Raw genomic sequence first — 14,457 nt, forward strand, 5'->3', positions numbered from 1 at the left:
CATCACCATTCCCTACATCCGAGGCACCTTGAAAAAATCAATAAAATCTTAAAAAAACATGACTTGACCACTTGTTACAGACCACATAGAAATCTGGCATCCCTTATCCGCTCCACCAAAGACCAACCACTTCCCCTAGACCTACCTGGTGTATACCAGGTCCCTTGCAGCTGTAAACTGTCCTACTTTGGCCAAACAGGCAGGACAGCAAATATCAGAATCTCAGAACACAAGGATTACATCCGATTTCACCAGTACAGCCACTCTGGGCTTGCAAACCACGCTCTGGATACTCGCCACAGAATAAGATGGAAGAAAGCCACAGTAATACACCGCAGCAAGTTCAGATATGAAAGACTATTCATGGAATCAGCCTCAGCCCTTAGGAACATGCCAAACCTCAACAAATTTGGATGCATGAGACTGTCCCAAATTTGGGAAACATTTATCAGAAGAACTTCAGCCCAAAGGCCAAGAACTACCAATATAGCCCGCCAGGGGGCACCATCAGGACTTTAGGAAACGCTAGCTTCCTAGCTTCAGTCTCATTTGCTGTTATTAGTACTTGTGTGCACGTGTCTTTTAATAAGTTCCCAAGAAGATGGCAACGTGACGTTCGCCGAAATATCGGAATGTATATATTAAAGTTTATTTAATCTATATTTCTAGTATACGCTGTCAATTCCTTAAATATTAGTTATCATGTCTAACCAGCGTATAAGCCTCTCAACAAGAATAATTAAGAAATGGGCTGCAGAGTTTAAACATGACCGTACCAGCCTTGAAGATGATCCACGTGAAGTACGTCCAAAAAGTGTAACAACACCAGAAATCATTAATCAAGTGCACAATATGGTATTGGATGACCGACGAGTTAAAGTGCATGAAATTGCTGAGACTATAGGCATTTCAAAAGAACATGTAGGATATATTTTGCATGAAGAATTGCATATGAAAAAGATTTGTGCAAGATAGGTGCCCACACTTGCTCACAGCAGATCAAAAACGCACTTGCATGAAAATCTCTGAACAGTGCTTGGAGTAATTTAAGAAGAATATAACTGATTTTGTGCATCGATTTATTACTATGGATGAGACTTGGATTCACCATTACCCACCAGAATCCAAACAGCAGTCAAAACAGTGGACAGAAGCCGGTTGTTTAACACCAAAGAAGAAAGAGTCGGTTCCATCAACAAGAAAGGTCATTTCATCAGTATTTTGGGATGCTAAAGGCATTTTGTTAATTTTCTTGAAAAGGGTAAAACAATAACTGGGGAATATTATTCCGATCTTTTAACCAGACTAGACGAAAAAATTCATGAGAAAAGAGCCCGTTTTCAGAAGAAAAAAATCATCTTTCATCAGGACAATGCACCTGCCCACAAAAGTGTTTTGGCAGTGGGAAAATTAAGGGATCTTCACTGTGAATTGTTGGAGCATCCACCCTATTCCCCAGATTTGGCTCTCTCTGACTTCTGTCGCTTCACAAAACTAAAACTCTTTCTCACTGCTCAGCATGTTTCTTCGAATCAAGAGGGTGATTGCAGCTGTAGAGTGGTATTTTGCAGATCTTACTGAGAACCACTACAGGGTCTCAGTAAGATGGCCCTTGAGCATCGCTGGAATAAATGTATTAGTCTTAACGGAGATTATGTTGAAAAATAAAAATAATTTTGAAATTATAAATTCGTTTTTTTATTGTTAGGCCGAGAACTTTTCAGACCACCTTTCTATATTTTTTACAATTAATTCACAGTATGAATTGAATTTAGTTTCTGCCAATGTGAACGTCAAAAATGTGGATAATTTTTTTTTTTTTTTGTTAATAAAATACCACATATCAAATTACTGTATGAGGGGTGTGAAGGCAAAGCTAGTTTTGTCCATTTATTTTTTTTTTTTAGTTTTAGTATAAAATGGGAATAATTTTATACAGTATTTCTCCCAGCATTACTCCCGATACTGTATTTTGATATTGTTTGTGAAGAAATTTTATTCACCCTTGTGGTTTTATTTTTTCAGTAGTGGGATTAAAATAGCTTCAGTTCTGTGGCACTTAGACCATGTCTTTTCTGTAGTTTATTTACATCACATGATTTCGTCATAGTGGTGTTTGTTGTAGTGTACTTCTGCACTAATGGAAAGGAAGGTGATATTGTTACCATTCAAGAATTGTATGAATGGTAGATAAAATAATAGTGAAACTAGTGTTTGATACTTGGAAAAAGATCTGAAGGAAGACCAAGATAAAGGTGACTAATGTAGTTCCTTTGATAATGGAAACAAAATTAAAAAAAAAAAATAATGGTTATTATTTTGTTTCCATGAATTCCAATAGTCTTTATAGGTAGAGTTCTGCAATTAATATCATGCATTGTAATATGTGCATTCATTTTCAATTGTTATTCCAATTTGCTTTATCTCTCATCCTTCATTTATTGAGAATGGTCATGAAACATGGCTCAAAATTTTGCTGTTAAAGTATAATTTGTCCCTATGTAAGTTATTCCATAATTTAATTTTCATTGAATAAAGATATTTAATTTTAGAAATTAATTTACTTTGAATTAAAGTATTTTAATAAAAATTAATAATTTTAATATTTATTATAAATAATAAAATTATATAATATTTTTGAAAACTTATGTTTTACTTACACTGTTAAATATTAATAACCAATTGAAAATTTATTTTGCTTTTATAGCTTATTGACTGTCTCTCTGTATTTTTACTTGCTCAAGAATGTGCTGTGTGGAAAGAGTCATCAACCTTAAAAGTTTATAATATTGTACTTACTTTTACATTGCACCCAAAACCAAAGGTTAGTACATTTTTTTCTTATTGATATTATAAATTGTAAATACATTCAATTCATTCACATATACTCTGCTTGGAAAGAAGTCAACAGACATCATAGTGTGAGGAACAAAGAGCCATGGTGCCCACCTTAATAAAATGTAGGACCTCCTTTTACTGCAGTGACTACAGCAACCCCACAGGGCATATTTTCCATAAGTGTACGATAGTGATCATTGAGAATTTTTAACCATTCTTCCTATAAGCATGTAATGAGGTTCTGGACTGTTGTGAGACAGATCTCCCTTGACCTCACCGAACACTCCAGTTCATCCCACATACGTTCAAATTATATATTTGGTTTAATCCTTTATCCAAGTGTAAGCAAACAAAGTTTGCACCTGGAGTAATTTCAGGACTGGGGCAACTCTTGGCAAAGATGGTATGACTTCACATCACTTGCCTTAGTATCCCAAATAACTGCGAAGCACATCTCCTTGCGGACATGTATAATGCTATGCATTAAGGGAAGGGTCGCTGCTTATCTGGTAATTGATCTGGTACTTATCTAATTCCTCAGCTAGCTCCATTTCTTTGCCATTCAGGCTTCTTATGTTGATAGTACAGATCTTTAACTCTGGTGATGTTGAGTTGGGGTGTGTGCTTTCAGATGTTCCAGTAGCTGATTTTTCGCTGTTCGCCCTGGTTCCCTGGCGAAAATAATGGGGGACCTTGTTTAACCGGGCGACGCCCCAGCCGGCATGAAATTCTGTCATGTTGTACCATCAATTTAAATTTTGGTTTAAGCCAATAAGAATACAATTTGGTCAGCTAAATCCCAAATTGTCAGCCCATCCTTGTTCGTTCAGTATTCAAGTAGACACCCAACAGGGTGCACCATTAGAAGGTGAGGATTTGACATAAGGCTATGTAGAGGTCTCCTCTCAGTTATACAGCTTTGACCCTTAATAATAACTGTAACTGGAAAAACCAAAAAAGCAATAAGTCTCCTAAATACTGATTATAAGTTACTAATTATTATAGTGGGTTTTATCCTTTATCCATGTGTAAGCAAACAAAGTTTGCGCCTGAAGTACTTTCAGGACTGGGGCAACTTGTAAAGGTGTGATAAGTTCTCATCACTTTCCTTAGTATCTTCCATAATGCAAAGCACATCTCCTTGTGGCCATGCATTATGGGAAGAGCCACTACCCAGACCGATTTCGACCTTTATTGAGATCTCATCAGTGGTAGCCAGACCCAGAGGTGGTGATATTAAGGTGGAAGTAATGGAGAAGTCATAAGTCATATTTACCTATATGAGTTGCTAAAGGGTGTCACACCCTATTATTAAAATTCTCTGGATTAGAGGTAAGTTTATGGAAGTTTTTTCACTTGGCTATGCTACTAATTATATAGTTGGTTTTATCGTTTATCCAAGTGTATGCAAACAAAGTCTGTGCCTGAAGTACTTTCAGGAATGGGGCAACTCTTGGTAAAGGTGTTATAAGTTCTTATCTTGCCTTAGTATCTCCCATAATGCAAAGCACATCTCCTTGCGCATGCATAATCTATGCATTAAGGGCCATTACCCAGACAAGTTTCAATCTTTATTGAGGTCTTATCAGTGGGAGTCAGACCCAGAGGTGGTGATATTAAGGTGGAAGTAATGGAGAAGTCATATGCAAGGAGATGTGCTTTGTATTATGAGAGATACTAAGGCAAGTGATTCGAACTTATACCATGAGTTGTCCCAGTCCTGAAAGTACTTCAGGCACAAACTTTGTTTGCTTACACTTGGATAAAGGATAAAACCCACTATATAATTAGTAGCATAGCCAAGTGAAAAAACTTCGATATGGTTATAAGTTATATACTCAAATATTAAGTCCAAACTTCAAATCATATATAAAAGTAAATTTTGTGAAGAACCAAAAAGCTTCCAAGAATGATGATCATGTATTGTCCCAACTTTTACGTAATCCTAAAGGAAAAGCATTGTAAATTCAACTTGGAAGCAGGCATGGCATTTGTAGATTACCAGAAGACCTTTGAAAGTCATTTCTTAAATCTGACCACAGTTTGTGGTCATATTTAAGACGTTACATACCAAATCACCTGCTATCAGCAATATCTACAAAGAAATGCAAAAAAAAAAAATGTAGAACTTGCATTTAAACTTGATGTGTGCAGATTACCAAATCTTTCTCCCTTAGATAAGTTTCATTGCTTGGTGTGAGACCACTTTCCACTTATTGGAGACATGAAGTAACTTGAAAAAGTTTCATGTCTCTAGAGCATTGTTTCTGGATTATTTAAAAAATAAATTAAAATTACAAAAAAGTACATGAAATTGATAAAAATTGAAAAAAAAAAAGAATCCTTACTCACAAGGTACAAAATGTACTATAGATTTGCAAATAACATTTTGTGGCTGGCAGCAATGAAAAAAAAAACAGTTAGATTGGAAATCAATAAACGGAGAAGTCCATCAGAAATCCTTAGAATTTGAAAATCTTGTTTTTGACCTCTGTCTTCATGTGCAGTTTTGTTACTGACAAATATTTATTTAAAATTTTTGTGGGTGTTTCTTTCACATTTTATATCATATTGCCTTTTCACCAAATTGCATACAAATTCATCATACAGTTTTGAGTTAATGTGATTTTTCTCTTGGTTCCTTAATTTATGGAAACCAGTGCAGAAATAAAAAATGACTGACTTTCATGTGGTGACTACCAACAAAAGATTTTTGGTAAACCTATTTCTATGGTGGGTGACCTAATGATTTTTTTTTTTCATTTTTATTAATTTTATATAATTTTTTATGTATTTTTATTTATTTATTTTTGCACAATCTGGAATCTCTGCTCTAGAGACCAAACATGGAGTTCTTTCAAGCTACTTCAGGCCTCCACTAAGTGGGATGTGGTCTCACAGCAGGGAATCAAATTCATCTTCCACTTAAGGGCATTTACAAACATTCATGGCCAAGCAGAATTAGAAACTGCAGCCTGTTGGATGGAGAGCAGATCACTTACCACTCAATCAACTATGCTGGCAAAGAAATGCAAGAATAATGTAAAACTGGCATTTAAACTAGATGTTGGAACTATACTTAACACCCTGTTATTTGCATATTACCAAATAATTAATACAAGAAGCAAAGATGATCTCCAGAGATTAATATTTTCCTTACATATAATTGCAGAAACATTTGGAATGCATACTTAAATATAAAGAGCCAATAGGCTTCATTTCGGCAATATAAACATTATTTAAATTAAGGGGATATTAATCCCACGTTGTTTTAAAATCGAATAAGAAACTCAAAGATTGGAATTAGAGTTTCATGCCAAATATAGTAAACTATAAAAGTATCTGCAATTACTAGCGTGAGCTAATGCAAGTAATCCTAGTACGTAGTACAATCTCGGGCAACTCGCAGCAAAGGTGGTGAAGTTCTGATCGCTATTCATGGTATTTTCCATAATGTAAAAACACATTTCCTAGGAAATGTATGCTGTTATTACATTATGGTGGGAGGTCACTACCCACACCGGTTTCAGCCTTTTTTGAGGCTTCATCAGTGAGTAGCTAGACCAAATAGATACCAAAGGTTATAGCAAAAAGAACTTATATACTCTGCTATACCGAGATTGTACTACCTACTAGGATTTCTTGCATTAGCTCATGCTAGTAATCACCGATACTTTTATAGTTTACTATATTCGGCATGAAAATCTCTGATTCCAATCTTTGAGTTTCTTTCTTATTCGGTTTTAAAACAATGTGGGATTACTATTCCCTTAATTTAAATAATGTTTATATCGCCGAAATGAAGCCTATTGGCTGTTTATATTTAAGTAACTTAATGGTTGCACCTGTTTGACAACTCGTATAGCAGAGTATATAAGTTCTTTTTGCTATACCCTTTGGTATCTATTTGGTCTAGCTACTCACTGATGAAGCCTCAAAAAAGGCTGAAACCGGTCTGGGAAGTGACCTCTCACCATAATGTAATAACAGCATACATTTCCTAGGAAATGTGTTTTTACATTATGGAAAATACCAAGAATAGCGATCAGAACTTCATCACCTTTGCTGCGAGTTGCCCGAGATTGTACTACGTACTAGGATTACTTGCATTAGCTCACGCTAGTAATCGCCGATACTTTTATAGTTTACTATATTCGGCATGAAACTCTCTGATTCCAATCTGAGTTTCTTATTCGGTTTTAAAGCAATGTGGGATTAATATCCCCTTAATTTAAATAAAATTTGGAATGCAGATATCAACATATAAAATGAAAATCATGGTTTTGAATGGCTTTCCTTCATCAGAATAAAATCATGATCGAAATTAAAATTTTAGAACAAACGAAATGCTTTAAATAATAGGAATGCTCTATATCATATTAAAAGAAGCTGACATTGAGTAAATTGTTATTGAGTAAAATTAAGAAGTATGATGTGACTAAAGCTATAAGCTAGTAGGAAAAAATAAGTGGACAGTATGGTTGTATTAGTTGGAGCAAACAACTTGAATGGAAATAATATGGCAGTCATAAGCTATAAAAGAGTTGTTGAATGAGGCAAAAAAAAGAGCAGAGCAAAAAGAAGTAACACGTGACCCTGTGATATGATGTGACTGATAAAAAGGAAAGTTGTAATTGTTAAATATTCAATGCTCAGATTGTGGAGAAATGTGCAGTTTGCTGAATGTATGGAATGTTTTTGATAATAGAAAGTATTTTTAATTGCAGGTTGGATTACATTTATATGGATTTGGTGTTGGATGCTTGGAGAAATTGTTCAGTGAAAGTGTGAATAGAGGTAGTTAGGGAAAGTAGGTGTTAGAGGGTTGCTGCATGAGAGCTTGGCCATATGCACTGATGTAAGAGATCAAGATTGTTATGAGAGAGAGAGAGAGAAAAAGAATAATAGTATGGAAGGGACCTGACTTAAACTTATTGCCTCTGAACAATGCAGGAAAACAGATAATGCATGTCAGCTTGGCTCATTTTGCTTCAATTAAATACTATAGTTCTTACTCTTAGTTTTTAACAGTACTGTGTATATTTCTTGTCATCTTTGTTTATTTAGCCTGTAGACCTAGAGAACCCAAACACAGGACTTTTTTAAAGACATTTTGGACCTCCATTAAATGGTTTTGAGGTCTTGTACCATGTGATAAATTCATCTCCTACCTAAAGATGTTCTGTGCCGGTGAGGTTTGAACCAACTACTGATTGGCTGGAGAGTGGTTCATGGTTAACACTTTTGGACTGAGGACAGCACTACAGGCACAGTATTATGGCAGTGATCATCTGCACCATTTCTAAATTTATAAATAGAAGAGACTGGTTATGTGGACAAATGACAATGTTGATTGATTATTGCCAAGTGTAGGATTATGTGTTTCAAATGAAAGATATTGCAGGATGAGCATTATATTAATGGAAATTTGCCACAAGTGGTCATTGAAGCTTATAGTTCTGGATGTGATGATAGAGTTTGCTTATAGGCCACTTTGTTAAGGGGATTAAGTCATCACTTCAGATAACTATAGTGTTGAAGAGAATATCAACTTGTAGGAATAAGGAAGTTATTCTTCGGCCAAAGAAGGTTTTGATAAGGCCACACATTAACTGCTTATACTTATATGTGGAGTTCAGAGGAGATTATGAGGCAGTTGAAAAGATAAAGGAGAATTGGAGAAATATGGTCTTCAGAAGTTTGAGTAACAGTCAGAGGAGATATACAATGCTTGGAAAAATGTCAATGAATACCCACATGGACAGGGTGCAGTGTGTCATGTAATGAGTCACATGTTTGTAGCTGGAATAAATTGGAGGAATATGATGCTCCCAAGTCAGTGCAACTGTATTTTGGTGAATTAGCTGCTAGAAGAGAACTGATGGAGTTTGAAAGAAGCATTACGATAGGATGCCATGTTGCAAGCCTATCTGTTCGGCAAGTCGTTGACAAATTTAGCCATCCTAGGTCAACAAGCAGTGATACCATATTGAGATGGAAGTGCAGGGAGTCAACTGCAAGTGCTATCTGTAGTGGATGACTCACCTAACGTGACCATATGGTGCTGTGAAGAATAATATGTAAAAACTGCCATTTGTCAGCCCACATGTCAAATCAGAGGTCCAGGCATCGACTGGAAGATGAATCTGCACAATAACATTCAGAACCGAAGTGGTGCAAAGAGCATGTACATTATACACATCCAAAAGGAAGTATGTTTTGCATCATGGAATACTGGGGCACTTGATGTGAAGGTAGCAGTTTCTATATACAAGTAACCTAGTCATGAAGATACTTCACATGCAAACTTCATTTGCTTACCTTATGTAAAGGATTAAACAATATACCGATTGGGGATATGAATGGCAGTAGTTGTCTTCTGTACTCTTGTCCAGAGTCTCAAGATCATTGCTGAACTCACCTGCCTTTGATAACTAAGGGTGACAGGCAGCCTGTACATTTCTAGAAGTTGTTGTTTTAAGGATACTTGCGACATAAGACTGAATGATATAATCACGTAATCACAAGAAAGATATTTATTTAACCAAATATTTCGGTCTGGAAATAGCAGACCATCGTCGGTGGTATTACAAGAACAGTTTAAAAAATATACAAGCTAGAATACTAACAATAGATCGTTGAAATTAGAACATGCCGCGTGATGTTATATCACTAAGTATGAAACGAAATATTTTGAAGTAGAAACATGATTGAATTTGCTATTAAAAAAAAAAAAAAATTAATGAGTAATCTTGATTAGGCTTTCCCAGATTTTTGATATAGATATGCAGTCATTACGATTCAGGTTGGGATGATGGAGCAAGGCCTCCACGCTTTCCTTGAACAAACGTTCGAACCTATAACGGGATCTATGTAAGAGGCGCGTTTTGGACCAAAGGATGCTGTGGTCAGTTTCAATCCCGTGTTGAGCCAAACCAGACTTTTCAGGTTTATTGTGAAGAATGGATGATTGATGTTCTTGGATTCTTTTTTCAAGAGAACGTCCAGTCTGTCCAAAGTAAGAGAGATCACAGTTGCAAGGAATTTGATAAACTCCAGGAAGAGATAAAGTTGAGCGTTTGTCTTTAGGAGAAGGAAAATGAGAAGACAATTTGTTAATAGGAGAATACGTAGCTATTAAATCATATTTCTTCAAAATTCTTGCGATAGGTTCTGAAATACCGGAGATATAAGGAATAGGTACTCGACGTATTGAATCTTTGTTGTTTTGTGGAGGATTATAAGATGTAAGAAGACGTTGAATACTTTTTTCAGAAAAGCCATTGAGTTTCATGTGTTGCTGGATAGTAGAAAGTTCTTTCTGTAGATAATCAAAAGTAGAACAATTAGTTTTGGCTCTTTTGATGAGACATTTTATAATTCCTGTTTTTTGACATGGATGATGGGCTGATTCTTTCAGAATATAACGACCTGTGAATGTTGGTTTCCTGTATACTGTAGTTGTAAGAATATTTGAAGATGATCGGATGAGGAGAACGTCTAAAAAAGATAACTGGTTGTTTTCTTCTAATTCCATAGTAAACTTTATGCGATGATGTAAGGAATTAATACTGTTTAAAAAGGAAGATAAAGTGTTTTTACTGTGAGGCCAAATAGCAAATATGTCATCTATATATCTTACCCAAAAAGATGGTAGAGGGAAACTAGATGTGAAGAGGACTTTTTCTAAATGTTCTAAATAAAAGTTGGCTAAAGCTGGAGAAAGAGGACTTCCCATGGCTGTTCCTTCTACTTGGCTATAAAATTTGTTTTGACATATGAAATAACCAGAATGTATAACGAAATCGAATAGTTTTATAATATCTTGAGGAAAGATGTCAGCAAGTAGTTTTAAAGTTTCCTTAAGAGGTACATTGGTGTATAAAGATTCTATATCAAAACTAACCATAAGATCTGTAGGTTGTAATGAGACATCTTTTAATTTTTCTAAGAAATCTGAGGAGTTTTTTAAAAAAGAACTCGAGTTGCCAATGTAAGATTTCAGTAATTTGGCTAGATATTTAGCTATACGGTAAGTAGGAGAATCAATGCAATCTACTATTGGACGAAGAGGATAGTCAATCTTATGGATTTTTGGAAGGCCATAAAATCTAGGAGGTCTTGCAAAATGAGTTTTAAGTCTTTCAATTGTGTCTTTATCCAAACTGATGACTTCATCAAGGAGAGAATTTAATTTCTTTAGTTGTCTGTTGGTTGGATTATAATCAATTTCTTGATATGTGGAGCGATCTCGAAGCAAAAGAGAAAGTTTTCTTCTGTAATTTACTGAGTCCATAACTACTGTTGCTTTTCCCTTGTCAGCTTTAGTGATAATGAGGTGATTATTTTTTCTCAAGGACTGTAAAGATTTCATTTCAGAAGGAGATATGTTAGAAGGAGGAAGTTTAGCCTTAAGTAGAGAAGAAGCGACTTCTAGGCGAAGAGCATTAGCTTTATCGCTGGTTAGATGATTAAGATTCCTTTCAATGTTAACTAGGAAATCTAGATATGGTATTTTATTTGGAACAATAGAAAAATCATGTCCTTTTGAAAGGATGAGGGTTTCGCTTTTAGTCAAAGGACGTCCGGATATATTTACAATCCAATTATCTGGAGTTATGAATGGCTTGGATTGTTTAGTTGAGTTGTGAGTCAGCAGTTAGAATTGAAGGAAGTACAGGAAGATGGTTTAATGTTAAATCTGGTGTGAGACAAGGATGTACATTATCCTCTCTGTTATTCATTATCTATATGGATCACATTATGAAGGAATGTGGTATTAAACCTGATATCAAAATTGGAGATGTTAATGTCAGCTCTTTGCTTTATGCGGATGATGTTATACTTCTAAATAAATCCGCTACAAGTCTGCAAGATTCTCTGACTAAATTGAATAGCTGTTGTAATAGATATGGTATGAAGGTCAGCAATAAAAAGACAAAGACAATGAAAATAGGCAGAATCATTGAAAATGTCAACTGTGTTGTGAATGGAGAACCTGTGGAACAAGTAAAACATTTCAGCTACTTAGGCACAATTTTTACTGAAGATGGTAAACTAAATATAGAAATAGACAACAGAATCAGCAAAGCTGGTATCGTGGGAAGTCAATTGAATAAATTCATATGGAACACTAAATTAGCTGTATACAAGACTGTGTTCAAACCAATTTTAACTTATGGATCTGAGAGCTGGGTCAGAAGTAAAACACTTGACCAAAGACTAGAGACCGCAGATATGAGAGTCCTGAGAAAGATTAGAGGCGTGAACAGATGGCATCAATGGCAATATCATATTAAAAATGAGGATATTAGGAAAGAACTTGACATTGTCAGCATCCAGGAATGCGTTAGCAGAGCTAATCTCAGATGGTATGGTCACTTAAATAGAATGGGAGAGGAAAGATTAGCAAAACAAGTGTTCTCTGCCAGGTTGGCAGGAAAACGACCCAGAGGAAGACCAAGATATAGGTGGATTGATACGGTACAAAGTGCCTTAGACGATAGAAATATAAGATCTGATAATGTTGGAGTCTTGACAAGTAACAGACTGATTTGGAGGAAAATTGTAGATAGGAAGTTAGTAATGATGTAATTTTTTCATGTAGTACTGTCATATCCTGTACACCCCTTGAGGGTACATGGCAGGAATTTGATGATGATGATGATGATGATGGATTGTTTAGACGAAAGAGCCTCATATTTACGGTTAAGATGTTGACTTAGTTTATTATAAGCACGTTGAGTAGAACGTTTAGCTACATTTAGAACTATGTGAGAAAGATGTGGATCCAAATTTGTGGATATATAGGTGCGTAAATCAGAAGTCTGATGACTGTGAATAGCAAGATCACGTTTAGCAGCTTTAAGTTGATTACGGATTAGAGATAAACTTGTGTTCCGGTAAATATTATGAGCTCCAGGAGATTTTATTGTTTCTTTAATCTTAGCGAAATTGGGAATAATCTTGTTATCGCGGCACTTTTTTAAGAAATTAATCTTTGCTCGTAACCTACCTTGTATAACTGAAAGTTTTCCTAATTTACCAGTTATTTTGGTAGCATTTTCCCCGTGAAGGATAAGAATTTGTTGTTTTAAGGATACTTGCGACATAAGACTGAATTATAAAATGTCTCATCAAAAGAGCCAAAACTAATTGTTCTACTTTTGATTATCTACAGAAAGAACTTTCTACTATCCAGCAACACATGAAACTCAATGGCTTTTCTGAAAAAAGTATTCAACGTCTTCTTACATCTTATAATCCTCCACAAAACAACAAAGATTCAATACGTCGAGTACCTATTCCTTATATCTCCGGTATTTCAGAACCTATCGCAAGAATTTTGAAGAAATATGATTTAATAGCTACGTATTCTCCTATTAACAAATTGTCTTCTCATTTTCCTTCTCCTAAAGACAAACGCTCAACTTTATCTCTTCCTGGAGTTTATCAAATTCCTTGCAACTGTGATCTCTCTTACTTTGGACAGACTGGACGTTCTCTTGAAAAAAGAATCCAAGAACATCAATCATCCATTCTTCACAATAAACCTGAAAAGTCTGGTTTGGCTCAACACGGGATTGAAACTGACCACAGCATCCTTTGGTCCAAAACGCGCCTCTTACATAGATCCCGTTATAGGTTCGAACGTTTGTTCAAGGAAAGCGTGGAGGCCTTGCTCCATCATCCCAACCTGAATCGTAATGACTGCATATCTATATCAAAAATCTGGGAAAGCCTAATCAAGATTACTCATTAATTTTTTTTTTTTTTTTTTTTTTTTTTTTTTTTTTTTTAATAGCAAATTCAATCATGTTTCTACTTCAAAATATTTCGTTTCATACTTAGTGATATAACATCACGCGGCATGTTCTAATTTCAACGATCTATTGTTAGTATTCTAGCTTGTATATTTTTTAAACCGTTCTTGTAATACCACCGACGATGGTCTGCTATTTCCAGACCGAAATATTTGGTTAAATAAATATCTTTCTTGTGATTACGTGATTATATCATTCATTTCTAGAAGTTAGTTAAGGTTAAAAGAGTTCTACTTGTTTCCTAAAATTTTTTTCACCTTAAAAGCCACTAAATATTTTTACACCACCATAGCAACATGGTTCAAAAACCAGTTAGCAGTGGCTCACACCGTTTGTTCTGCAGGAGCTCCTTATTCTCAAATTTATGATGCAGCAAAATGGACACATTCCATTGGCATTCAAAAATTATTGGTTCCTTCTTACCATGTATAACCACTGTTGAGAGAAGGTTTTTGATTATTTATATATATATATATATATATATGTTTGAAATTTCTGAGCATTCCCCCCTGCTCTACCACTTGTGTACTGTTCTACAAAATTTCTTGTTTTATAAAACTGGCTTGTTTCTTGTGAGTGTAACCTCTTATTTTAATGCAATGAACAGCATGGGTTTACTAAAGGAAGGTCATGTTTAGCATCTTGCTCACATTTTATAATAATGTTAACACTGAGTTATACAAGGGGAATGGATACACCTTAATACATTTGGACTTAATGCTTTAGACAGAATATAGCATAGAAGACAGTTACATAAATTTGAGAATATGGGATTAGACAGATATCAAAAAGTCAT

General features: G+C 35.1%; 1 protein-coding gene across 2 annotated transcripts in view; it reads left to right on the forward strand.

Annotated features, from left to right (window-relative positions):
* The window catches only part of LOC150106189 (RRP12-like protein), a 582,235-nt gene that overhangs the window by 90,283 nt on the left and 477,495 nt on the right, over positions 1 to 14,457 (forward strand). For both annotated transcript variants that reach the window (XM_090392222.1, XM_090392221.1), the window contains exon 6: positions 2,708 to 2,824. In XM_090392222.1, coding sequence (XP_090248348.1) covers positions 2,708 to 2,824 — 117 coding nt within the window. The remainder of the gene's footprint in view (positions 1 to 2,707; positions 2,825 to 14,457) is intronic.

Source organism: Typopeltis vanoorti, chromosome 5 (assembly GCF_054136105.1).
Source record: "Typopeltis vanoorti isolate ZY-2024b chromosome 5, IOZ_Tvanoo_1.0, whole genome shotgun sequence".
NCBI classification, from domain to species: Eukaryota; Metazoa; Arthropoda; class Arachnida; order Uropygi; family Thelyphonidae; genus Typopeltis; species Typopeltis vanoorti.